We start from the raw sequence: 25,736 nt of genomic DNA, 5'->3' as shown, positions 1-25,736 counted from the left end.
CCCACGTGTCGCCGTCAGGCTTCTTCAAAGTTTCTGAGGAGGAACTGGATTCTGTCGTGCACGCCCTCCCAAAATCAGGTCCTGGCTCGGACGGTATCACTGGCAAGATAGTAAAGTACCTTTGGTCCTCCCACCCCCAAGAACTTCTTAACATCGTGAACATGTCTCTAGAGCACTCATGGGTTCCCGACGAATGGAAGGTGGCAAAAGTGGCGGTCATCAAAAAATCCGTCGCCAGGGGTCTTGACCTGGATAATATCCTCAGTCCTCTGCAAGACGGTCGAGCGCATCTTGCATCGCCGCCTCTCTTCTCACATGGAAGCCGCATCTACTCTAAATGATAGCCAGATTGGGTTTCGTCCTCGCTGCTCCATCTGGATGGCTCATGTCAATCTCGAAAGCCAGATCCGTCTTGCCCGTGAAAATGGGAAGCTTTCCGCTCTCGTTACGTTGGACGTCGCCAAGGCCTACGATAGCGTGGAGCACAGTGTCCTCCTGCAAAGAATGACTTCCTTAAATATCCCACCGTACATCCTCTCGTGGGTCGCGTATTTCCTCACCGGTAGATCGTTTTACTGCTGTGATGGCCGCTTCACTTCATCGCCGCATGTGCAGCTTCGGGGAGTGCCCCAAGGATCTGTCTTGTCACCCCTGCTCTTCAACATCCTTATGAGCTCTCTGCCCCTGGACCAGGACATCCTCACAATCACCTATGCCGCCGACATAGCATTCTTCGCCTCATCGCCCTCATTGCACTCGTTGTACGAGAAGTTGCTAGCGTACCTTGTCACCCTGTCTGCCTGGATGCGATCCGTTCACCTCTCGCTGAACGTGCAGAAGTCTGCCGTGCTCCTCTTTCCCCATTCCGGACGCTCAACGGGCGTCATGACTCTCGATCTGAAGGTCTCGTCGGAGTCCATCCGCCAGGCAAACACACTCAAGTACCTCGGTGTGTGGTACGTCAGCGAGCATGACTGGTCCCACAACCTTGAAGCCCTGAGCCAAAAAGCTGCGAAGGCCTTCAGCATCATTAATCGTTGCTCCGGCGCCCGCATCGGGATGCGTAGGAAAGCTTTACTGTTCCTGTATCAGTGTTACGTACGCCCGATACTGGAGTTTGGCTGCGTCCTCTTTTCCCATCTTCCAGACTACCGCTTGGCTAGACTCTTCACCATCGAGAAGCGGATGCTACGCCTTTGCCTGGGTCTCCCTAAGTATGCTTCGAACCTGGCGCTGTACTCAGAAGCTCAAGCTCCTCCTTTAAAGTCGCGCTTTCGCCTGCTCACAGTCAATACCTTCCTTTCTCTATGCCAAAGCCCCCTCTCTCTCAGACACACCGCTGCTCTCAGGGACATGCCTCAGTGGCTGGCTAGGCTGTGGCGCAAGGCAAACACCCCGCAGCTAGTGTTCACTCAGCGCTTACTGGCGCCGTTAGGGGTATCGCTGACTGATCTCTCCTCACATGGATCTCCCCGGCCGAGCCCTTTGGTGCTGTCCGCTGACCCTTTCCAACCTGGCATCACCTCCGCCAATCCGGACAGGTTGGAAGCCATCCTCTCCGGCCATATCAACCGTTTTCCTCACCACCTAGCGGTTGCAACCGATGCGTCCGTTTCGGAGGAGCGGGCGGGCGTAGGCATAGTCTGCCCTCGTTTTGACGCGCATTTCCCTGTCCGCCTGCCTGACTACACTCCAGCCTTCGAAAGTGAGTTTCTCGCCATTACCCTTGCGGTTAGGATGGTCCCGGGGCCCTTCTGCAAAGTCCTAGCCCTGTCGGACTGTCTGTCCGTTATCTCTTCTCTCTCTAACCCGACAAGCCCGCTACAGCAGCTCTTGGCCTCCCTTGCTCCGCCTCACGTCTCAGAGATTGTGCTCACCTGGATACCGGGGCACCGTGGTCTCTCGCTCAACGAGGCGGCAGACAGCCTAGCCAAGGCGGCACTCTTTGGCCCGATCATCAATGTTCTCCCCCCTCTGGCTGACGTTACTAAAGACAGGTATCGGAGGTTCCTGCAGCTCACTGGGTCCCGCCTTGTTCCCCTCAGATACGCCCACCTCTCCTACTCATGGCAGCCTCACTGCTGCGCTTCTCGCCACGTCGAGGTGCTCCTTACACGTCTCCCCGATGCCTCGCCCTCCCTCTTGACTTTTATCTACACCGAGCTGGAGTCTCCAATTCTCCCGCGTGCTTGCACTGTGGTCAGGACGAGACTGGGGAGCACTTCCTTCTCCACTGCCACCGCTTCGAGCGCCTTCGTCAAGAATACCTGGCTCGCCCTCTGGCCAGAGCCGGCGCCCCCCTCTGCCTGCAGTCCATCCTATCATTTGGGGCTTCTCACCTGGGGAGGTGGAGCTGGACCGTAGCGTCCAATGTGGCTGCTTTTGTCATCCTATCTGATCGTACCTGATATCTGAGGTCGCTCCACGCGTTACATCATGACTAGCCCTGGCCAATCGCCCTCAGTGGCTAACGGCCATTGCTCTGAGGTAGAAGAAGAAGAAGAAAGAAGAACAGCGAACAGCGGTAGTGGCTGAGCGCGTGCCCTGTAGAAGACAGAAAGAAGAAGAACACTATGGCATGCCTGCATCCCAGAGTAAATAGAGGATGAATTCTCTTCCTGGACGGAGGCGCCAGAAGGCCCGACGAAGCGTATGCCATGAGGTAAGCATGGCTCAATATTCATCATCAACACCATCTTTGACCGGAAATCGCAGGGTTGGAATCGGTCTTTCTTCAAATGCCATTCTTTAGTCTAGAGGCGCACAAGTGGATGCACTCAGTGTTGTACAGGGTGTGTGCAGAAAAACGTGACCCGCATTTAGGCACATAGCTTGTTGCCTACCTAACTAACGAACTTCCGGTGGCGCACGATGGCGCATTTATGCGTGCGAAATCTGCAGAAAAATTGTGGAAGCCATACTCAGCTGAAAAAATAAACGGAACAACGAAAACGTCGGCTTCCGTGCATCAGAATAGGGCAACATGGTGGACAACAGGGTGTATGTGAAAGGGCAACATGGTAGACGTAGGAGAGTTTTGTTCAACTACCGCTAGGGGAGCTATCGGTGCATAAATCGAGACGATGTCCCACATGACTGGTAATCGGCAGTACCCCTAGCGGTGCCTGCACATAACTCTCCTGAGACCGAAATACACTACCATGCACTGTCATGACCGCCCTATTCTAATGCATGGAAGCGCATGTTTTCGCACTCTGTTTATTTTTTTTACACTGAGTATGGCTTCCAGGATTTTTTTGTAGCTTTCGCACGCATAAATACGCCGTCGTGCGCCACCGGAAGTTCCTCGGCTAAGTAGACAACGAGTTTCATGTAAAAATGCGGGTCACGTTTTTCTGCACACACCCTGTAGTAGTCTGGGTGGCTGCTCTAAAAGGTCAGTCACATATCTTCGTGCAAGACGTGGTACCTCCTCGACGGGATACCTCCTTGACGCACGGACTTATTCTGCCTCAGAGTAAAGAATTTGTCCCAGAGAAACGTACTAAAAAATTGTGATTACCAAGCACTGTGCATAAAAAAAAAACAAAAAAAAAACGACCACGCAAACCTTCGTTTTCAGCCATAGGAGAAACGTGAAGATGAAAGTTTGCGTTACCGTATTTCTTCTGTTACGCAATGGCTGACAACCACGATTTTTTCATAGGTTTCTCCGTCATAAATTATTCACAGCGCGGCAGCGGAAGTCTGTCTTCCAAGTAGGTATAGCGTCATGCGGGAAATTATCTCCACTTGTGAAAACCTGCAGTCATGGTATAAGGCGGACTCATGCAATACAGTTAGCGTTTGCTCCCACCGTTCCACATTAGAGAGTGCTATAGCAAACCCGGTCCTGCAGTTCCCGCTCGTTAACAAATACGGTAAATTGAACAGATCGTATCCGGAGAAAACGCAGGCACGAGACGCGCTCGCCATCACGCCAGGAAGACAGAGGAAGACAGTCACGATTAAGTCGCTCTTTCGTTCTTGTACGCCTGAAATAACGTTTACTGCTGCTGCAATGCAGTTCCAATTCGCAGGAGGGGTTCTTTTCGAGCACCTCACGCAGGAAATAAAGAAAATCGGGGATCGTAGAACGCTATTGGGAGGGTGTCGTAGTAGCAGACGACTCAGTCATAAGTTGAGATTTTCCAACCGTAAGTGTGTCCGGTAATGGCGGCTAGCGAGCGTAGCTCGGGAGAGGTGCCGTGTGGTTGACGTCTTCTAAGCATGCGTAGTTGCGTGGCCGCGCCGACGGTTTGCTAAAACACTCTATTGTTTTCTTCGCTTTGCTTTTCTCGCGCGCTCTAAGGAAGTGCGGCGCCAGCGTGCAGAACATGCTAGCAAACGACAAAGTCGTCGTTTTCATTCCTACGGATTTGGAAAATAGCAGTACGCTTGTCGAATTTGTTGATTGCAATCAATCCCCAAACTGCTACTCTAGAGAATGACATCGTTTTGGACCACATATCACAGGCAGGCAAGCTGAGAGAAGCGATTTTGTTGCATCTCCCATAGACTTCCATGCATTGAAAATTTGAGGGACTTTAATTCACCAAAAATCAGTGGATCGCGTCAGGCCTTCAAAAAGGTGTCGTTCCCTAGATAAACTCGAGGAGGACACGCCTGTACTTGTTTCGTGTAGGAGTTTAGCGAGGGTTACGGGAACCGTGCGAACAAAAATGCTCCATAGACTTAAGAGGTGAGTCCGCCTTAAGTGAAACACGTGCGATAAGTGCGGTAAAAATGGGCTGAAACGAATGCAACTCACATGCACATATTTCAATTGAATACGGGTAGTTGAAGAAGGTCCGCTGTCAAGTTTTCCGTCAATATTCCATTAGGGGGAACTGCTTGGGTGGAGGAACGTATAGACTGTCCCCTGAAGTCTACACAGGATGCATACTTCCTCTGACTCGTTTCTGTTGTCCATCTATCGACGCCTATACAGCGATAAAGCCACTGTTGCTTCGCGGTTCTAACACGGCTTCGAAAAACAACTACCGTTACAGGAATCTTTTCTTTATCATCAATATCGGTAACGTCCAGTGCTCACGACAGCATATAGACACGGCAAGTGTTAAGGAAAATCCTGTTCCTTTCGTCTCATTCCGAGTAACCACGTTCCTCTTTATCCCTACACAGGTTTCGTCCGTGAAGAACGCCAATAACAAGTGCATGGGAGCGACTCTGTTGTCTGCAACCATTGTTACGTTTGGATTCCTTCTCGCTGCATACAGTTCAGCGCTGACAGTAAAATCCAAACTGTTCCCGTCAAACTCAACATTTCGACCTGTGGTACGTGGCTTTGTCGTGGACACCAGTGCCTGCAGAATCCCCGACTTTAGCCCTTTCGACCCTTCCGTAGCAAAGTATTATAATAGAGTTAAATACTACAAGTGCTCCCACAGGCCTTCCTTCATAGAACAAGAGAGGAATATTCTCTCCCTCAACACCGACGTGCTTACGCAGTACTACAATACCAGCCCAGAAACCCTCACTTGTTCCTACCGTTACGTTAAGAGGAACGAGTCCAGTAAAGCTGCAGACTTTACGGTGTATTTTAGCGCCCGTCACGTCTTGCGCTTCGGGAGGCCGATAAAGTTTGAGCAGATCAAGGTGGAATGCAAGCTAGAAGGTAACTCGACCTTTCACGACTTCTTCCTGATCCCCATGCTGAAGCCGAGAGTGGAGCGTCATTGCAATAAAATCTCATCAAGAAAGGCTGACGGAGTCAGCCGAATGAACATAATCTTTCTCGGTGTCGACAGCGTCTCGAGGCTGAACTCTCTGCGCCACTTGGAGGTCACAAGAAACTACCTGTTCCGCAACTTTCATACGATAGAATTATTTGGGCTTACCAAAGTGGGCCCCAATTCTTTTCCTAACCAACTTGCCATGCTGTCCGGAATGAACAATGATGAAGGATGCAGAGCTTGTAAAAGGGATGTCATGGACAATGAAAGCTTCGTCTGGGACACCTACTCTGGCATGGGCTACAGGACAATGTTCCTGGAAGAGACGCCCGAGTGGGGACTGTTCACCTTCTTCTGTAGTGGCTTTCGCGGTGCTCCTACAGACTACTACCCACGACTGCTGATGTTAGGAGTTTACAGCACGAACTACACAGACTACTGCATGCATCAGCGCTTACGAACGGAGGTTTACCTGGAGTACACATCATCGCTGCTCACGGTGCTCGCTGACCGGCCCTCTTTCATTTACTCCTGGATGTCCGATCTCGCGCACAACTTTTTCAACAATGTCGGCTACGTCGATCTCCCGTTTCGACGTGCTTTCGAGACACTCACGAAGACCGGCGTGATGGCCAGGTCTCTGGTCGTCTTCGTCAGCGATCACGGCTTGCGTTTTGGCGACTTCCGTCAGACCCTCATGGGACGTTACGAGGACCGCCTGCCTCTGTGTATTATGATGTTCCCGCCCGCGTTTCGCGAAATGTACCCGGAAATAATGGAGAACCTCCGCGTCAACCAGCACAGGCTGACCACACCTTTCGACATACATGCCACCCTCGTGGAATTGGCTCAGTTTCCGCGTTCTCGTTACCAGGCGGAGTACCCTACGAGGTACGGACTCAGTCTCCTGCATGAAATACCAGAAAATCGAAGTTGCAACGACGCCTTTATAGACGCCTACTATTGCTGCTGCCACGAGCTAGAGGACGACAACACGACGGGAGCCGCGCATTTATTGATGGCCAACTTCATTGTAAAGACAGTGAATGAATGGTTGATGAATGACGCGCCAGGAATGTGCAAGATGCATGTTCTGAAAGCAATAACCGACGTCCGCAAGATCTCCGGCGCAGCCACAATGAGTTCTTCCTATTATTGGATTACGATCGTCACTAGGCCTGGAGAGGCCGTCCTCGAAGGTGCCGTGAGAGTTTTTCAAAACGGTACAATATCCTTGGAAAAGCTGAGCCGGCTTAATATGTATAGGTATCAGTCGTTCTGTATTGCATCTTCGACGATGGAGCGGTACTGTGTATGTAGGTAGGGAGAACTTGGTTGCGCGTTTTCTTTGATATTACAGTTGAATTTGCTTATGGATGGAAGAAAGTCCATAATGGAAGCAAGTGTCCGTTCTTTGAATAGAGATGCGTAAAAAGATTATGTGACGGAATTCATTATGAAAGGTGCTGACTCAAGGAATCGAACCTGGTCCCCTGATTTCAGGCATCAGCACATTTTTTCCTTGATTCTTGGGCGCTGGAGGCATGTGCTCGTGTTTACCCATAAATGTAGCCTGTCTCGGATAATTATCGTTTATCTGCTCAGCCTGTTACCAGCTGTGCTAGTAGTAGTAGTAGTGTGTACTGCCACGCCGCCCTTAGCGGCGTAGCCAGAAAAATCACCTCCAAAGGGTTCTATGGGGGCTACATGAGAGAGGAGGATTTCTCCCTCGTTTCCCTTCACGAAATGCGCAACCGAGGAGGAGGAGGAGGAGGAGGAGTGTCGTTGGGAGGAACCCGAGAGGTCTGCCTGCCTGAATAGGCGGCATGTTTCTCGGGAAGGGAAAGGTGGTGGAGAGGAGGAGAGGAAAGGGTGAAGTGGAAGACCGAGCGGAATCCGCTCGGGGGGAGGATAGCTGCGTCCATGGGCCGACTTCAGGGGAACTGTGCCGGCATACGCCTATTACACATCTGAGGGAAACCCAGGAAAAACCCCAGACGGCACAGCCGGCGCGCGGATTCGAACCGCGGACCTCCCAGTCTCCAAGCGCACGCGTTACCGCTGCGCCACCAGAGCTGGTAAATGCGCAACCGAAGGTACCATTTCGGGGCATTTGAACACCCAGGACCATCCTCTTAGCCATTGGTTCTGAACTCTGCACGGTCCGCATGTACTAGACCTCTCCGTCTCCCACGCTTTCACTTTATCCATGCTCCAGCTGTTGACGTCTGTACATCGCTGATAGCCACAGGGGGCTAACACGAGCCGCGCGAGCTGGGGCCCTATTCCGAGCTATGTCGGTAGCGCGAACGTGGCGTTCGGAAGCGACAGCGCATGGTATGTGACGCAACGTAGCGCGCTACCGATGAGAATTTGGTATTCCCTGCGCTCCAAACGCGGCGCTCGTAAACCACGGCGTCGCTCACGGGAACGACAGCTGTCAAAGTGGCTGCAAGTTACGTCGCGTGGCACCTATCAGTACCGCCACGGCTGGCACCGGTGTTTAGATCGCGCCAGTGCCGTGTACGCCAAAGGGAGTCTGGCCGTTAGGAGGGGCTTAAAAAAGAGGGTCTGCCTGTCAATCAAATTTAGGCGCATTGCATTGCGTTTCCCTCCCGGGTTCCGATGGCAGCGCCACCACGCGGGCGTTCCGGTTCCATAGATGAAAGATGAAAGTCACTGAAAAGGTTAGGACTCGACCAGCTGTAGGACTCGAACCCACATCTTCGGGATTACCGGTCCAGGGCTCTACCAATTGGGCTAAGCTAACACGCCTTCTCGGCCACTTCCAAGGGTGCGTCATCTGAAGGGACAAACCTGCCACTCTCTCTCACTCATCCTCCTTTCACTCTTACATTTTTGCTCACTCATACACACATTCATACGACAGGGATCGACGCAAGCGGCAACTGTTGAACAAGAGAGAACTGATGTTCTGAGGTTGGAACAACATCGACGGGACAAATCCATACAAAGCCTCAAAATGCTTAAGATTCTGCCTAATGCCTAAATTCTTAGGCCATTTGAGGCATTGTATTTATTTGTCCCTTCGATGTTGTTCCAGCCTCAGAACGTCAGTTCTCTCTTCTTCCCCATAAAGTTACGGAGAATCTGCGTGACCAGGTACCGCAATTGTCGCAGTGAATCACCTCATCCCATAATCATTCATGTGCTTGTTGTTGTTGTTGTTGCGTGACCAGGAAGCTATCAAGGGACCGTGGTTGAACTATACTCGAAGCTAACGGGCGAACAAGGTCGCGCCTGCAAGCCACGGTCTTTAGGGGATTCCGATGATCCCTGAAAACGACGCGGCCTTCGGTCCTACTTTTCTCGAGTCCTACTTTTTACTTGCGAGACCCTCACTAGGGGCGCCACTGTGCCGCCTCTTGGTGGGGATCCCCGTTTCGGTTTCGTTTCTGTTACTTACAGTAAAAACTGTCATATTGGAACGAAAATGCGACTTACTTGGAACACATATGTCGTTTTCGTCATGAATCACCAGGAAATATCAACGCTGGACAGCCTCTTACACGTGCAATGCCTTGATACGCAATGCAATATGCGAATACTGCCCGGGGACATCCCCACGACACGGTTCGTTCAGTGAACACCAGGGGGCGTCACCCAAACTTCTCGGCGCCAATAGGAGGCGGCGAACAAGTGTCCATTCGTGGAACCCAGTCCTCCCCTTCCGTTTCTTGCAGTTGCAGTCTGTCTACCAACGTCATGATGACGTTTCTCGTGTACAGGTTTATATAACGCGAAGCATCATTTCGACCGACAATATATTCCAGTAGCTTTAGTGCACCGCTGGCAGTCCCTGGCACAGAACTGAAGTAACAACAAGCAGATGCTGAGTTGAAAACGCTACTGAAAGTTGTGCACAGAGTGTCAGCTTCACGCATAAAGATATTGAGAAGCTCAGGGTAAGTAGCGTTCACACCCACGAACGCGCGCTTCCAGTCCAAAATAAGTGTGACTCGCACCTCGATGTACCGCCTATAGAACTAACGGCCGTCCGAAAAAAAAAAAAAAAAAGAATCCTCCGAGGCGCCCATAACGACCCCCTCCCTCCCCAAAAGAAATCAATTAAATAAGATCCTCTTTGAGCAACGCACTCTTCTCTACGATGCAGATTCGCATTGTACACCTACTCTCTTTTTTCTGCGCTCTGACGATCCTCCAATGGAATAAACGTCTACCAGAGAAACGTCATCATGACGTTGGTAGACAGACCGAAACCGAAACAGATCGGAAGGGGAGAGCTGGGTTCCACGAATGGGCATTTGTTCGCTGCTTCCTATTGAAAGAAAAGTTTGGTGATGAGGCTATCATCCCTTTTAGCATAATCGTCAATTTTTTAAGAGACATTGAGACTGTAAACGCTTTGTAGTTTTAAACTGATGTTTTATGCATTCATTCCCTGCTTTTATTAAACAGCGTATTTATTTCTAACTACATAGTTGCATCCTAAACAGTGTTTTGGCACATTATGACCTCTGTTGTCAATGCGCCACAAAGACTCGCATCATCATCTTTTTGTACTTGGCTGTGATGTCTTCTTTCTCTGTTATCCTGGGAAGCCACCTTCAAGGATACGGACTAGTGATGGCAAGCCACATATGAGAAAACTACGGTGAGAAGCCGCCTTGTGGTCGTGTTCGAACGTTGGAAACTATCGGAAACATCCGACAGAGCCTCAAAAGAAAGCGGCACGCACACCGAATATCCCTGGCACAGTTCTTTGTAGGAAACAGTGAAAAAATAAATAAATATATATATATATATATTTTCTCTGTCGTCCACTTTACTGAACTGTTGCCATGGTCGGAGGCGTCAACCTACGCGTCTTCACTATTTTGCAAAACTTAGTAGCCATCATTTATATTGAAACTTAAAAAATAAACTGGCTGGCTGAACATCTTGGCATGATTCGAGTTTTGACTAACTCCTTCTGTGACGAGCAACTATGTGTGTGTGGGGCGGGGGGGATATAGGCTTATTGCAAAAAAAAAACAAAGAAAGTGGGGAAAGGTTAGCCTGGCTCCAGAAGCCGACTTGCTATTCCCGCGTAAAAAAAAGGAAAAAGAAAAAAAGTAAAAAGAGAAAGTGAAAAAAAAAAAAAAAAACGACAAGAGCGAAAGGAAAGAGGCGCAGTCACAGGCTCAGCACGAGCCCTGTGTCAGTAAGGAAGCGTACGACGCGCCACTGAATGGGGCGTTGCAGGGGGCCCAGTAGCGTTGCCAGCACAGGGGTGACACAAACCCGCCATTGTTGTAACTACCCTCAAGCGGGTGCTTTTGGCAAAACTGCCATCTTGTCCTGGTCGCACGTCATAGAAAACGTCATTTTGAGGTCATGTGACTTTGTTTACATGTCGTTTTGCCGCTTACCGACATATTTTCGCCGTCATAACACCGAGAGATGACCGTATTTTGCCAGCGTAAGCTATGTGGTGCCTCTTCCGCAACATGGTAGCCCATTTCATCTTAGTTTAAGTACATCGCATCGGCTCGGTAAGTCTTAACGCGCGGTCGTCATCACATCTTTGGAAGTTGTCAACAATACGAGGCTTTATGTGTAAAACTGCGCGTTTTATTGCGAGATTATCGGATAAAAATAATTACCGTGATCGAAAAACATTCAAAACGTCGTCCAGAAACAACAACCACATTGCTTACAAACGGTTTTGCCACCGATCGCGGGCGCCGCCATCTTTAAGGTCACGTGCGCCTCGACGTTTGCTGTGACGTGCGACCAGGACCTGTCCAGGATGCACTGCGTTCGCCCAGCACGCTTTCGTCTACGGAGCAATACATTGGATGCCACCCCTGTGGTTGCCAGTGAGACCTCCCTCAGCCCCAGGGCAGCGTTTCCATCTTCCAATCTTCTGATTGGACATTTCACGTCCTCTCCATCTGCTCCGCACTGCAGTCTCGTCCGTAAGCGAATGATGCCGTTGTCGTCCAGGTACGGTCGTAGATTGGCCAACTTCGAATCAGGTGCCACTGGATGACCCATCTGTAGCAGATTAACCTCCTCGGCGAAATGCTCCGCCTGTGCCTGCTTTACCCAAAGGTTATCCGCGTCGTTGAGCTCCTTGACCGTTAGAGTGCCGACAGTTCGACCGTTACGGCATCGCACGTTACGCTCGAAGCGTAGGACCCAAGCGGTAACTCTTGTCAGTCTCCGGTGGCTGCTGTATTTCTCTGCATCCATGATTGCAGAATTCGATGACACCGAGACTTGCAGGATGCTAGATTTGAAACTCCTCTCGTCGTTTGTCATGTCGTCCCATTCGACGTCGCTGTTTGGCCAACTTGACGAGTCGAGATGAAGCCAAACAGGTCCCTGCCACCAGGTGCTGCTATCCACCAGTGCCCTCGCTGGCATGCCTCTAGTAAGACAATCGGCAGGGTTGTCCGTCCCCGGACAATGTTTCCATCTTCGGTGATCGGTCTTTTGCTGAATTTCCTCAACGCGGTTGCTCACGAACTGCTTCCATTCACTCGGGGGTCTTCTTATCCACCAAAGCGCAATCATTGAGTCCGACCATAGGAAGTAGTCAAAATCCAATCCTGTGCAGATCCGCGTAAGGTAGTTCAACATTCTCGAGCCGATCAACGCAGCCATTAGTTCCAGGCGAGGCAGGGTCAACCTTTTAAGGGGGGCTACTCGAGATTTAGAGAGAACAATTGTTGATATCACAGTTCCATCTTTGTTCTCAACTCGAAGATACGCTACAGCCCCGTAGCCCTTGGGACTTGCGTCACAAAATATGTGGAGTTGCGGATTTCTGTGACCGCTTGGCAGGAAGCAACGGTCCACGCTGACCTTTGTCAGTTCCGGAATTTCGCTGCACCATTCGTTCCAGAGTTTTTGCTTGTCTTCTGACATAGGTGAATCCCACTCATTCTCCTCAACCCACAAAGCCTGGAACAGCATTTTTGCTCGCACGGTGAACGGGTTAAGGAAACGAGAGGGTCGTAAATCCTGGCTGCAGCTTGCAGTACGTTGCGTTTGGTGCCTGTGAGGCGATCGACGTAGTTGAGGATTGAGTCTAAACTACACGAAAGTGTATCCTCGCTTTTGTCCTACACCGTCCCAAGCACCTTTGTCGTCTTGCAGTCACTGTTCGGGACAACCCCCTCCTCTGGAGCAAAACCGTCTTGAAGAGTTGCACAGTTAGAAGCCCACCAGCAACCAGTTCTTGCTGTCTTCCATAGCAGCGGATTTCTCCTGAGATTAGTTTTGACACTTGATCAGATCCGACTAGCAGACTGATGCCACTGACTTGAGGGATGCCAGGAAAAGCAACAATGTCGGCGATCTGCTCCCCGCAGTCCCCCAGTTCCACCACATGTTCACTGTCAACTGGTGATTCTTCGATGTCTTTACAAATCAGAGGTACAACGATGGCCGCAAGAGTAATCTCTTCATTACCGTACTGGCTCCTAACAGTCACCTCCACCACGCTCCGCTTGATAGGCGTGCAGTACGATCCCGAGGCGAACGTATGGATGCCGATCACCACTTGTGCCACCTCCTTCAAACCAAGTTCTTGGGCGAGGTCCTCGCGGATGGACGTCCTGGAACTTCCACTGTCCACGATACCTCGAATGTACAGGCACCTGGAGTTCGCCACTGCCCATGCGCGAAATGTTTGTAGGAGGACAGTGCTCAGATTGGAGACCGCTGTCATTAGCCCAGGAGCTTCTAACGTGTGCGAAGCGTTCGTGGCCTGTCCGCCTTCGATCGGTTTGGGCTTCCAGTTAGGGTCGCACATAGTGTCCACGTGCCGACCACCGCATTTTGAGCATTTTCCCCTGAACCGACACTCTTTAGAACTGTGGTAGCTTTTCGTACATCGAAAGCAGCGTCGGTTCTTTGCGAGAGCCTTCTTTTTATCCTCCAATGGTACGTCAGCCTTGCATGTCTCCGTTATGTGAGATTTTTCATTACAGAAGATGCAGCTTAGTAGACCCGCCGTTGTCCGGCTGTGCAAGGCAAGGGCCGACGGCGTACCAGCATGATCCTTGGTAGTGGTCGCCCGCTGTTTGCGCTGCTTGTCGTCCAGCTGGACACATAATCCACTTTTCTCTCTGCTTTCAACCTCTTTCTTCAAGAATCCAAGAAGCTTGTTCAGCTCTTCCGAACAAGCTGAAGAGGCCGCGTTTTCGTCTTCGGAGGCAGGGGACTGGTCGTTTGCTGCAGGAGATGATATCTCGCCTTGGGCATGTCCACGGTAATAATCTAGTCGAAGGTCGGGTGGCAGTGCAGCGAGCAATATCTCAGTCATCATTGACGAATAAGTTACAGTTGGGACTCCCAATGAGCGCAGTCCACAGGTATTCGTTTGTACGTAGTCGTAGAGCCTCCGCAGAGCTGCCGTGTCCATTGAAGATCTGACACGTGGGAGCGTCCTCAGTTTCTCTAAGTATTGCCTCTCGAGCCTTCCTTTATCTCCGAAACGTTGAGTGAGCAGGGCAATCGCGTCGTCATAGGCCGCCTCAGTAGTTTGGAGCCCTGACAGGGCTGCAGCAGCAGGTCCCAGAAGCAATGAACGAAGGTAGTGAAACTTGTCACGTTTACTTAGCTTCCTGTTTTCGTGTATGTTTGCCTTGTATTGCTCCCAGAAGGGCTGCCATTCTGCAAGATCGCCACGAAACTTCATGAGCTGGAGGCGTTGTAGCTTGACGCCAGAGCTAGACGGTGCCGTTAGGGACCCGATCGTTGTCGGTACCGCTGGTGGAGAGTCCGATGTCGTCACTACTTGAAGCTGTTCGTAGGTCCGAGTTAACTTGGCAATATACTCTGTGATCTTTTCTTCATACTGTAGTACAGATGCATAATCCGTGTCGAACTCTTCAGCGGGAGTGTGCTCCTCAACTTCACGATCTAGCGCATAGAGTTCCTTGCTGCATTGAATCAGCTTCTCCAGGAGAACGTGAATAGCCAGCGCTGTAGTGTTGTGGTCCTGAAGTGCCGCAGCAGCATCGTTAGTAAACTTCGTGAATTGCGCTCTCCTTGCTCCACGCTTGCTCCTAAGCCTCTCCGGATCGTTCGTATTAGGCATGACTGAAGGGCTCGTTCGATGCTGTGGATTTCCTTGTTCTCCGTATCCCGGGTTTCGGCACCACTATGTTAATTACCTTGAGCGGGAACGGCGTTGCATCCACAAGAATGCCCCAAGTTAGCCCCGAAAAGATAGGCCAGAGAGACTCAGTCTAAAAAACTACTTGGAGCTTTACTCTTACGTGTCACACAACCCAACAAGAGAGTAAGCAAAAAAAAAGTGAAGAAGTCATTCGATGTCACGTGGTTCAGGATATCGCTTCAACGTCGTCGTCCAATGATAGTCCTTTTTAAACATATTTACACACTTCCATCCATCTTATCCATACAATCCATCTTCCATGTCTTTCCAATCCATGTAGGTACACAGGGAAAGGACCGCGCTTACGCAATGGATAGACGAAGCCACCATATTAAGCCGATTAATCGCGTCGGCCTCTATACGGTCCTCTGCATGCAAACTGAACATAGTGCTTCTGTACCGAACACATGACTCCTTGCGGGGCCCGGTCTTAAACTTGTCGTGTCCTCACTGTGGGTCGACTCAATGTTCCATTTCAGCAATGGTGTAGGGTATCGCCCCCCGCTATGAAACGGCCTGCTCATCATCATTTAAACGTTGTTATTTGTTGTTCCTTTACAATAAACCTATCCGCTCACATAATTATCGTTTGAATAAATTGTGCGTATAATAGAAATGTTCTATCGCATCTTAGTAGCAGCATTCATGATGTTAATTTTGCGAGGCAATTGCCAAAATGCATTGCAGCGACGCGGTTACCGCAAGCTCGCATGAGCACTTGTGGTCTGGTGACGTCTCTTCTCAGCTCTCGGGTCTTCTTCCGATGCGTGACGTTGATATGGAGCTCTTCAAGCCAACGTTCTTCGATGAGTCACAGTTCAGTCTCCAGCCGCTACAGCTCTGACGAGGAGACAGATATCCACTGTGGAGGAGCAATGCTGCAAGACGCCGGGCAGATTGGGCACCCTGTAACGTCGTACTTCTCCAAACTAGAAAATAATTTCATGATACTTCTGCTTCACATAGAGAAACAATATTTTATTGAGAATACAGTGCTAGTGACGCGGATTGGAATGACATAAATTAGGTACGATTACGAAAATATCCGATTTTGTCCGTTGTTCTGTGTGCTAGATACACAACAGTTGGCGTTCTGAACCACCTTCCAAGAGCTGGCACTTCCGATTGTCGTAGGATGCGTGAATCTCATACACTTAACATGCTTCATGCAATGGCATCTGTAAAGAACTCATTCGTTGCCACTGCCATAGATGTAGCAATGTGCAATGTCTGTGCCACTTATATTATGCGGCACCAATATGGTGCGGTGATATCGACTGAACATCACTGAAAAAAAAAAAAAGAGAATAAGAAACCTAGGAATATATGGCTCTATGTATGACTTTAGTCTCTTGTAGTTATTGCGCGAAGCAGAGTTGAAACAGTCAACCTCTTGTTTTTCCGTGTCTTATATTTCACAGCAAGCTCACTTTTTAATATTCCAGTCGGAATCAAACCTAATACAAAGATTGATAATACCCATAAGGGCACAAGTGCTACAACCCCATGCGTGTCGGGCCGGCTAGCCGGGTCTATTAACGCCTGGGATGCAGTGCCAGTCACTAACTTTTCGTTCATGCTTGCACACACAGCTTGGACCACATTGTCCGTCTTTCGTGCACTGAAATGAAAGGAAAGATGGCATACGACGTTTTTCCGGTCTTTGGTGACACAGCTTAAACAATCTCAGTGGGCAGGCATCTCTCCAGAAGTATAACCGCCAGTCTACAGGGTGTTTCATTTAACATGATAAAAAATTCTAACTGGCTACGGACTTGCCGAAGGATTGTCGGACTGTCGGCATTTACCTTCTCGACACTTTTGCCACCATTGAGGCAACCACTGGAATTTTTAATTGCGGGAAATTTATTTTTTCAATTTAACTTTGAAAATTGCCAAGCTGACCTGACAGAAATATGAAGTGTTCCACGGGTGACCACAGACCCAACGAAAACTATGCACAGTATCGCAACAGAAGTAGTCTTAAAAAATTAGTAAAAATTGGGCTTTAGCCCCAACATTGCCAGCCAAAGTGTCACCGACTGCATGGAGTTAGGAAAAACAACACCGACACCTCTCGTGCTAGCATCTATTTGCTCGAAAAGAAATTCCCAAGAATATGAAGCCTATACTCACGTAGTTGTTCGGGTTCCATCTACATTTTGGGTTGTAAGGTTTCCGCCCTGCCCTTTCTGAGATGAGATTTCCATCTACAGCCGAGCCACCTTTAGTCTCTGCCACGTACACGGATGTTCTGCGTGCATAAAAACACATACAAGTTCCAATGTCCGCGTAACAGCTAAAATATGCAAGTATTTCTTTCGCTTTTTTCAAAAGCCTTTTGTTAGCGCGTTATGCATTAATGGAAATTAAAAACTTCCTCGAGACGAGAAAATAGAGAGGTAGCAAGCGAGCTCGTGGTATAGATCCATAACTTAAAAACCCGAGACTGGGGGACATAAAAACGACAAACACAGAGACAAGACCTTGTTGGGGTTTGCCGTTTTTTTGTCCCCTAGTCTCGGGTTTTTAAGGTACGGTTCCTCGAGACGACTGTTTTATCTGAACAGTCAGTACTCTAATTTATAGTTCTCGCACTTCATCATATTAATCCTGCAAATCTTCTTGATATTCGGTAATGTTCAATAATTATTGAACATTCGGAACAAATTTGTCTTTGTGTTTTGGTAACATTCATTAGACGGCGACGCACACTCTGCTGCACTGTTGCTAGTGAACAATAAAAATTACACCTGCGCGTCGTGATTGTGATACGAGAAAAGAAAAAAATGGGGATGTGAGCTACCACGAAGTCGAACTGGCTACCCCAGTACTCTTACCCAACATAAAGTACATACATATGAACGAGCTAAAATGATGGAGTTCAACATGTAGCTCAAAAGTTTCAACCAAGGGTTCACCTTCACTTAGATTCGCTCAGATTCGTCAATGGCGTATCCTTCTCCTCCCTATTATTATTATTGTTATTATTATTATTATTATACTTTTTTCTTGTAATGGTTTATCAGTTCGTGACACCCTTCCCTCGTCAAACTGGTCAAAACCATGAGGTTTTGGATGCGCGATATACTGGAATCTTCGAGACGCGTCTCCTTTTCTGCGTCGGCAGTTACGGGGTGGATTTTCTGTCTTTCTCGAAGGCACGATGCTGGCACTGTTGATCTCAATGTACATAAAAGCGCATCTTGTATTTAGCTCTTTAGTCAAATCACATTTTTACTGACTGCGTTCGCCTCTATGAGGGTTTCTCTTTCGATTGGTACACTCTTAAAAATGAACTTTACCACATAGCACGCTCCTAGCCAACCATCATCCTGAATGACAACGTCCTCGCCTTAGATTTGCTGAAAACGGGAGGCGGAGCCTATTTTGTGCCATTATGCACGACACAGAATAGGATCCACCTCCTGTATACAGATCAGGGGCGAGAACGTTGTCATTCGGGATGATGGTTGGCTAGGAGCGTGCTATGTGGTGAAGTTCATTGTTAAGAGTGTTTATTTCGAACCCGGGTACTGGGAGGTACCCGGGTTCGAATCCCGGTGCCGGCTGTGCTGTCTGGGGTTTTTCCTGGGTTTTCCTCAGACGCCTTCAGGCATATGTCGGCACAGTTCCCTTAGAAGTCGGTCCAGGACGCACATTCCCCCAGAGCGTCAGTCGTGACATTGCCCACCCATGTGAGGCCGACAACGGAGAGCCCGTTCACCATCACCACCACCACCTCATTTTTAAGAGAGTACGAAACATAACAGGGTTTACTCGAGGTACAAATTGTTAACATCAATAACGCTTCGAATTGTGGGGAAATCACTTCCACAACAGATAATCAAACCTGTAACCACAGACGCCGACTGTGTGGGAGCTTGGGGTCCTCCCCCCGCCCCCTGGAACTGTCACATACAGGGCCTGGCCCCGTCCGAGAAGTCTACCCTGCTGGCGGTCGACGAACGTTATGAGCGATGTCAGACAAATTGTATGCTTCATTCGAATGAACATAAAAACAGAGCCTAATGGCACGGAATCCCATACACCCCTCTTGACCCCTACGCATGAAGCTGATGCGCACGCATATGCACATGCAGATGAATGACTCAGGAGTCCGAAGGGCCTCTACAGTTGCTTGCAATGTGAATCAGGAGGCTCTGGTTGTGCAGCTTGTACCCCGTACGACTCCTTTCAAGGCTTTCAAGAGTCGGAAGGTGTATTCAAGTTTGAGCGTGCCAGTCTGCTACACAAAGAGGATTAATGAAAACACCTCGTCGTAAGTGATTTCACAAAAAGGACACACGCCATTCTGTTGTACTGAATGTCATGCCAACTCTGTCATGCCCTTCCGTCTCTCAAGCGCCTGCCCCGCAGTAAGCTTACACACAGAAAGTACAAACAGGTGAAAGATGATGAACAGAGATGAATAGAGATGATGATGGAGTTCAACATGCAGTTCCAAAGCTGTAGTGTAAAATGTCGGAATCGCTGGTGGCACACGGTGTCCATAAGTTCGGTGTCCGAAGTTCAGCGGCAGACAGAGCAGAGGTGACGTGACACAGCCGCACCGCTCTTTCGATATCCGCTACCTGGATAACAAACGCGCACGAGGAGCCGGATGATGTCGTAGATGCTTCCGTGAAGATCTGTATTCTGCATGGGGTGTTGTTTAATAAGTTAAGGTTGAACTAGAGGAGAACATGCTCTGGTATGTCAGAAGGCTGTAGAGCCCATGTTGGGATATCCGGTAATGCATGTGACTTGTGCTTCGGAATAAGACGACGTTGCGTCTGGATAGTTCGGGTAAAGGAAGAGTGGTGACGTCTCATTTAAGTTTGATGTGATTGCATAAACCAATATTACTTTGGCTGAAGAACTGCTTGGCGTCATTAACTCACTATTAGGATAACGTCTGTGATTTGGGTTTAAGGCATTCAGTTCGTTAATCGAAAGTCTAACTTACGCCGCGACACACCTTGTAATATGTTTCGCTCTCTCTCCTGTGATAATGCTCCATGTAACATCCCGTCAGAGACCCTATTCGGACAATTCTGCAAACGGCCGTCACGGTATATCTTGCGGATGTACGGCTAGGGACGTGCATCCATGTAGCTCACAGAGACGTCCACTTGACATCCATTTCAGGACATGGACGTTGGGATCTATTTCGGACGTCCGCAGGGGATAGTGTTCTGTCTGGGATGAGGTCGCGTGTGCGTGACGTTTGCTGTGAAGTACGACCAGGACCTGTCCAGAATGCATTGCGTTCGCCCAACACACTTTCGTCCATGAAGCAATCCACTGGATGCCACCCCTGTGCTCCGGGGCAGTGGAACGACGAAAGTGCTTTCCGGCAGTCTTTCCACACGAATATCGGCACAGTTTCCCCTGAAGCCGGCCCAGGACGCTCACCATCCCCCTGTCTCCCACTCTTTCCTGCTGTCATAGTTCCATCTGTTCACTTCTGTATGCCGCTCACGGTCACGCAGTTGCGTCGTGGCGCTAACACGAAGTCAAAAAGGTGCACACATTCGGGAATCTTAGCCCATCGGAAGCGCTCTACGAAAACTATACGATAAAGGAAGGTGTCATATTCAGCAACCTGATGTCAGCTACTTCAAAAGAACCAGCTGCTCGACGTCTCATATTTTCTGAACCGTTATCGTAAAGACCTTCCAATCTGCTAAGTATGTTCTAATCCTTCCCATCCTTCTAAATCTCCTTACACTCTTAAAAATAAACTTCACCGCATAGCACGCTCCTAGCCAACCGTCATCTCGACTGACATCGCTATCTGCCCTGATTTGTTGAAAACGGGAGGCGTACGCCCTTTATGTGACAATTATGAACAGCATAAGTGTCACAAAAAAGGCGTACGGCCCCCATTTTCATTTGAGATGACGGTTTGCTAGGAGCGTGCTATGCGCTGAAGTTCATTTTTAAGAGTGTACTGAGCCGGTGCCACGGTAAGGATGCTTGAGCTTGGCTGGGCATTTTCGGGCATTTATTAGAGATTACGCTACGAAAACGGAACTGATCAGGAAGAATATACCCTTCACGTGGACAAAAGAATGCGAGAGGGCATACCAATACTGGAATACTTGGTTAACAGGATCCTTACTCTTACACTGTTAAAACAGAACTTCACCGCATAGCACGCTCCTAGCCAACCGTCATTCCGAATGATATCATTCTGTGCATTGATTTGTTGAAAATGAGAGGAGGCGCCTATCTGGGACAGATTATCTTGTCCCAGATAGGCGCCTCCCCCCTGTTTTGAACAAATCATGACGCAGAATGATATCATTCGGTATGATGGTTGGTCAGGAGCGTGCTATGTGGTGAAGTTCTGTTTTAACAGTGTACTCTCCCTTACTTTTACTCTTCCTTACTTCACCTTGCCTTTTGAACTGAAAACTGACACCTCCCACTTTGGCACAGGGGCGGTGGAATATCAACGCAGACCGGACAACCCAAGGGGCCACCCATTGAGCGTCATACGGTATCATCCGCGCACGTCCTCTCAACCAGAAAGAAACTACACAACCCCTGAAAAAGAGGCTCCGGCGGTAGTTCTGGCGCTCAAGTATTTCCGCCCCTATTTGGAAGGACGGACATTTGAGCTTTTCCATGACAATCATGCACTATCGTACGTGTCTTCTCAAGCTAGCAGAGCCCAAGGGAAGAATTGCACGTTGGATATTGGAAATACAGTGAACCCTCGTTAATATGACCACCACCGTTCCCGCAGATTTTGGTCATAAAGCGAATTGTCATATTAAAGAGAAACCCGCAATCCGCTGACCTCAGACACCGCTTCGTTCCGGCCATTCTTAGGTGCACAACACTAGCAGCACAGTGTGACCTGGTCTCGTGGTCACTGCTGTATTAAGCACCACAGCCTTTTGGAAGTCCGAAAAGTGCTATGAATAATTCCGAGGTCAACAACATAATGAGTCATCCTAAGCCTTGGCGCATTGCCTTTACATACGCCTTGCAATTACTCTCAAAAAAGGAGTCTCCTCACTCTCTTTTGGGGAGTGGGGCTACGCTCTAACTCTCTACTGGAGAGTAATATTACTCTCCGGTGAGCAGGGGAGTAGTGCTACTCCCATGAGGGTGCGAGGAGACTCCTTTTTTGGAGAGCAATTGTACTCTCCAAAAGGGAGTGATATATGTGGAAAGAAAAAGGAGTTAAAGTACACCCTCTTTTTAAGAGTGCACAAAACAGCTTTGGACGGAAATCCACTGTGGAGGAGCGATGTTGTCAGATACCAGGCAGACTGGGCACCCTGTGACGTCATAGTTCTCTAAACTAGAAATTAATTTACATGTATATGATACTTCTACCTTTGCGAGAATACGGTGTACTGGAGTGACAAAAATTAGCTACGATTCCGAGAACATCCGATTTATTCCGTTGTTTTGTGTTCTGCGTACACAACTCACATGCTGGCGCTCCTTCCGAAGCATCTTCCAAGACCTCGTGCTCCCGATTGTCGTATAGGATGCATGAATCTCATACATTTAACATGCTTTATGCATTGCTATCTGTAAAGAGCTCCTTCGTAGTCACTGCCATAGATGTGGCGCTGCGCAATGTCTGTCGCCAATATGGTGTGGCCATATCGAGTGAACAGCATTGAAAAAAAAAATAGAGAATAAGAAACGGAGGAATATATGGCTCTATGTATGGCTTTAGTCCATGGTCGTGGTTACTCCACGAGGCAGAGTGAACAGAGTCAGCCTTTTGTTTTCCAGTGTTTTATATTTCGCAGCAAACGCACTTCGCGTACATTTGGTGCGCTTCGGTTTATTTCACTCGGAATCGAAAACAATTGCAAAGATCGATAATACCCATAAAAGCGCAAATGCAGCTAGTACACCGTCGTGGACGCCGAGCCGATTAGCCGGGTCGGTTGACGCCTGGGGTGCAGTACCAATTATCAACTTTTGGTACTCGCTTGCACACACATTGTGGACCACACTGCCCGTCTTTGGTGCACTGCAACGAAGGGAAATATGTCATAAGGCGTTTTCCAAGTCTTTGATGACACAGCATAAACGACCTTAGTGGGCAGACATCTCTCCAGAAGTAGACCGTTAGTATGCACGTGCGGACAGGCTACGTTCGAGCTGTTTTTCCCACTCACCCCGTGCTACCATGTGCAGTCTGCACAAAACGGTGTCAACTTTATGCGTCAGAACATTCCAAACATTATGCTACCTACGGTAGGAAACCATTAAGCAGAGGAAAAATTTGCGTCCTACACGGGGATCGAGTGCGTTGGAACGACGTGTTTCCTTGAGCAACTCTGCTGTTGAATGCTTCAAGCAGTGAAATGCAACCACACTCTTAAAAATGAGGGGGGGGGGGGGGGGGTGTCGAGGTAGCTTGCCGTTGTTGGCCGCACTCAAGTGGGCATCGTCACGACTATAGCCAAAAAAAAGGAAAAGAAGGTGGGAGAAAGGGGAGTTCAAAGTGATGTAGAAGCAGGAGCCTATTTTGTGCCATTATGCACGGCACAAAATAGGCTCCTCCTCCCGTTTTCAACAAATCTAGGGCGAGAACGTTGTCATTCGGGATGATGGTTGGCTAGGAGCGTGCTATGTGGTGAAGTTCATTTTTAAGAGTGCACATGGCTTACAATCCTCAGTCAAGAGCGTCTCGTGAATCGGCACCAAAACGCGTGGGGAAAACCACTGCCATTGGGGTCAACCATTGGTTGACATCTCCCTTCAAATCCGCGTAAGCAGTGGAGGGGGGCAAATGAGAGCCGATCCTTCATATACCGGAGAGGGGCCCTGTGATAACGCGCTCTGCCCCCGGGTGGGCCGTGTCTTTGAATCCGCGGCCGATAAAAAGGGCAGTACCGCTTGCGGTGATGTTCCGGCAAAGATATTTTCTTAGATCTAGATGTAGACATCAAAAGACACATCTGGCGTTTCTAGACAAGCAAGAGCACAATGCTGAAAGTCTCTTTTTCGTTCCGGTTATCCCCATTTATCATCAATATACCCATATTCGTGTAATTTTTTGTGACGTTACCTGCTAAGGTGTCACCGACTGCATGGAGCTAGCGAAAACAGCAGCGACACCCCTCGTGTTGGCATTCCATTACCTGGAAAAGAAACCTCCAAGAATATGACTACTAACGTGGTTGTTCGGGTGCCGATAACATTTGGGGTTGTAAGGTCCCACATCTGCCCTTTCTGAGGTGATATTTGCACCTACAGCCAAGCCATCTTCAGTCTCTGCCACGTACTCGGATATTCTGCGTGCATAAAAACACATACAAATTCAAATGCCTGCGTAACTTCTGAAATAAACAAATATTTCTACAGTCTCTTGTTAGTGCATTATGCATTAATGGAAATTAAAAAACTTCCTCGAGACGACTGTTTTATCTGAATAGTCAATACTCTGAGTTATAGTTCTCGCACTTTATCATATTAATCCTGCAAATCTTCTTGATATTCGGTAATGTTTAATAGTTATTGAACATTCGGAACTAATTTATCTTTGTGTTTTAGTAACATTTATTAGACTGCGACACTCGCTCTACTACACTGTTGTTAATGAACAATACAAATTACACCTGCGCGTCGTGATGGTGATGCGATAAAGAAAAAAATGAGGATGTGAGCTGCGACGAAGTCCAACTGGGGGGCTACCCCAGTACGCTTACCCACACTCTTAGAAATGAACTTCACCGCATAGCATGCTCCTAGCCAACCATCATCTCGAATGATAGCGTTATCTGCCCTGATTTGTTGAAAACGAAAGGCGTACGCCTTTTTTGTGACGCTTCTGCTGATCATAATTGTCACAAAAAAGGCGTACGCCTCCCGTTTTCAACAAATCAGGGAAGATAACGATATCATTCGAGATGATGGTTGGCTAGGAGCGTGCCATGCGGTGAAGTTCATTTCTAAGAGTGTATCCAACCTGGCTAGGAGCGTGCTGTGTGGTGAAGTTCATTTTTAAGAGTGTACGTCTCTTCGTGCCATGCATGCCAGATTCACAAAGCCAAATTCCATCGGCGGGCAGACACTATATGATACGACCCCAACACTCGGGCATACCCTTTCACGTCGTTCACCTGGATTTCGCGGAACTACGAAAAAACAGCGAGGGTGTACGACGCTCCCAAGCCTTCCTGCTCGCTATCTACCAGTGCACTAGGATGCTTGCCGCAAGACCTGAAGGAGAAGACGCCCATTCAGTCATTGCCCTTCTTGAGCAAGATATGTTCCGGGACACGAAGGTGATCGGCCTTAGAAAACAGTCCTGCATCCCGCAGCAGAAAGCTTCAAAAGTGAGCACTTGAGCATGGAATTACCTTGCGGACCGCAATTCCCTACCACGGTCGGACCCCTCACATCTGATGCAAGGCCTACGACTCTCCAGCACAGGACTAATTGACGAACTATAACCGGACACCTTTCCATCATCATGACTTTCTCATCCCTTCCACAAGCGTAATGGGGCAGTGTATACCGCCATAACGGCGGAGAATGACCCACCACATCATCATGCCATTTATGTGTGTGTGCCTTTCTGTTACTTCTTTAGAAAAATTAGTGACTTATCTAGAATTCCAAGCCCGGAGGGGGGTGCAGAAATGGAGGGTTATTCTTAACGTATAATTACCGGAATGTGGTTAAATACCATGCCCCCCCCCCCAGTTGTGGGTGCAGAGGTGAAAACAACCTAGGGGTGTCACCAAAGATTTGGGGGCTGTTGGGGGTGCGTGGTGGGGTCTGGATAAATCACTGGGAAAAACGCAACACTCGTGTCCCGTGAGCGGACTGCTGCGTGCGAAAAAGTCCATACCCACTTTTCGCTGGTTTCACTGGTACTCATTACCGACTTT

At 48.9% G+C, this 25,736-nt stretch overlaps 3 protein-coding genes across 3 annotated transcripts; 2 read left to right on the top strand and 1 right to left on the bottom strand.

Annotated features, from left to right (window-relative positions):
- Window positions 1–378: 378 nt before the first annotated feature.
- Window positions 379–2,364, top strand: LOC135385121 (uncharacterized). Its single transcript, XM_064614297.1, has one exon. The coding sequence runs from the start codon at window positions 379–381 to the stop codon at window positions 2,362–2,364; it is 1,986 nt and encodes a 661-aa protein (XP_064470367.1).
- A 177-nt stretch (window positions 2,365–2,541) lies between these two features.
- Window positions 2,542–7,073, top strand: LOC135384209 (uncharacterized). Its single transcript, XM_064613424.1, has 2 exons — window positions 2,542–2,662; window positions 5,146–7,073. The coding sequence occupies exons 1-2, from the start codon at window positions 2,606–2,608 to the stop codon at window positions 7,018–7,020; spliced, it is 1,932 nt and encodes a 643-aa protein (XP_064469494.1). The 5' UTR covers window positions 2,542–2,605; the 3' UTR covers window positions 7,021–7,073.
- A 4,266-nt stretch (window positions 7,074–11,339) lies between these two features.
- On the bottom strand, window positions 11,340–12,641 carry LOC135385120 (uncharacterized). Its single transcript, XM_064614296.1, has one exon. It carries the CDS (start codon window positions 12,639–12,641, stop codon window positions 11,340–11,342), a length of 1,302 nt encoding a protein of 433 aa, XP_064470366.1.
- Between the last annotated feature and the right edge of the window lie 13,095 nt (window positions 12,642–25,736).

Source organism: Ornithodoros turicata, chromosome 2 (genome assembly GCF_037126465.1).
Source record: "Ornithodoros turicata isolate Travis chromosome 2, ASM3712646v1, whole genome shotgun sequence".
Taxonomy (NCBI): Eukaryota; Metazoa; Arthropoda; class Arachnida; order Ixodida; family Argasidae; genus Ornithodoros; species Ornithodoros turicata.
The sequence above is the reverse complement of the archived record's forward strand: the minus strand, read 5'-3'. Positions and strand labels throughout refer to the sequence as shown.

What these genes read in the sequence shown, in the direction of transcription:
- LOC135385120 (XM_064614296.1), bottom strand. Translation starts at nt 12,641, where the DNA reads ATGCTGTTCCAGGCTTTGTGGGTTGAGGAGAATGAGTGGGATTCACCT.
- LOC135385121 (XM_064614297.1), top strand. Translation starts at nt 379, where the DNA reads ATGGCTCATGTCAATCTCGAAAGCCAGATCCGTCTTGCCCGTGAAAAT.
- LOC135384209 (XM_064613424.1), top strand. Translation starts at nt 2,606, where the DNA reads ATGAATTCTCTTCCTGGACGGAGGCGCCAGAAGGCCCGACGAAGCGTA. An exon ending in GACGAAGCGTATGCCATGAG is followed by an intron (nt 2,663 to 5,145) that starts GTAAGCATGGCT and finishes ATCCCTACACAG; the next exon opens with GTTTCGTCCGTGAAGAACGC.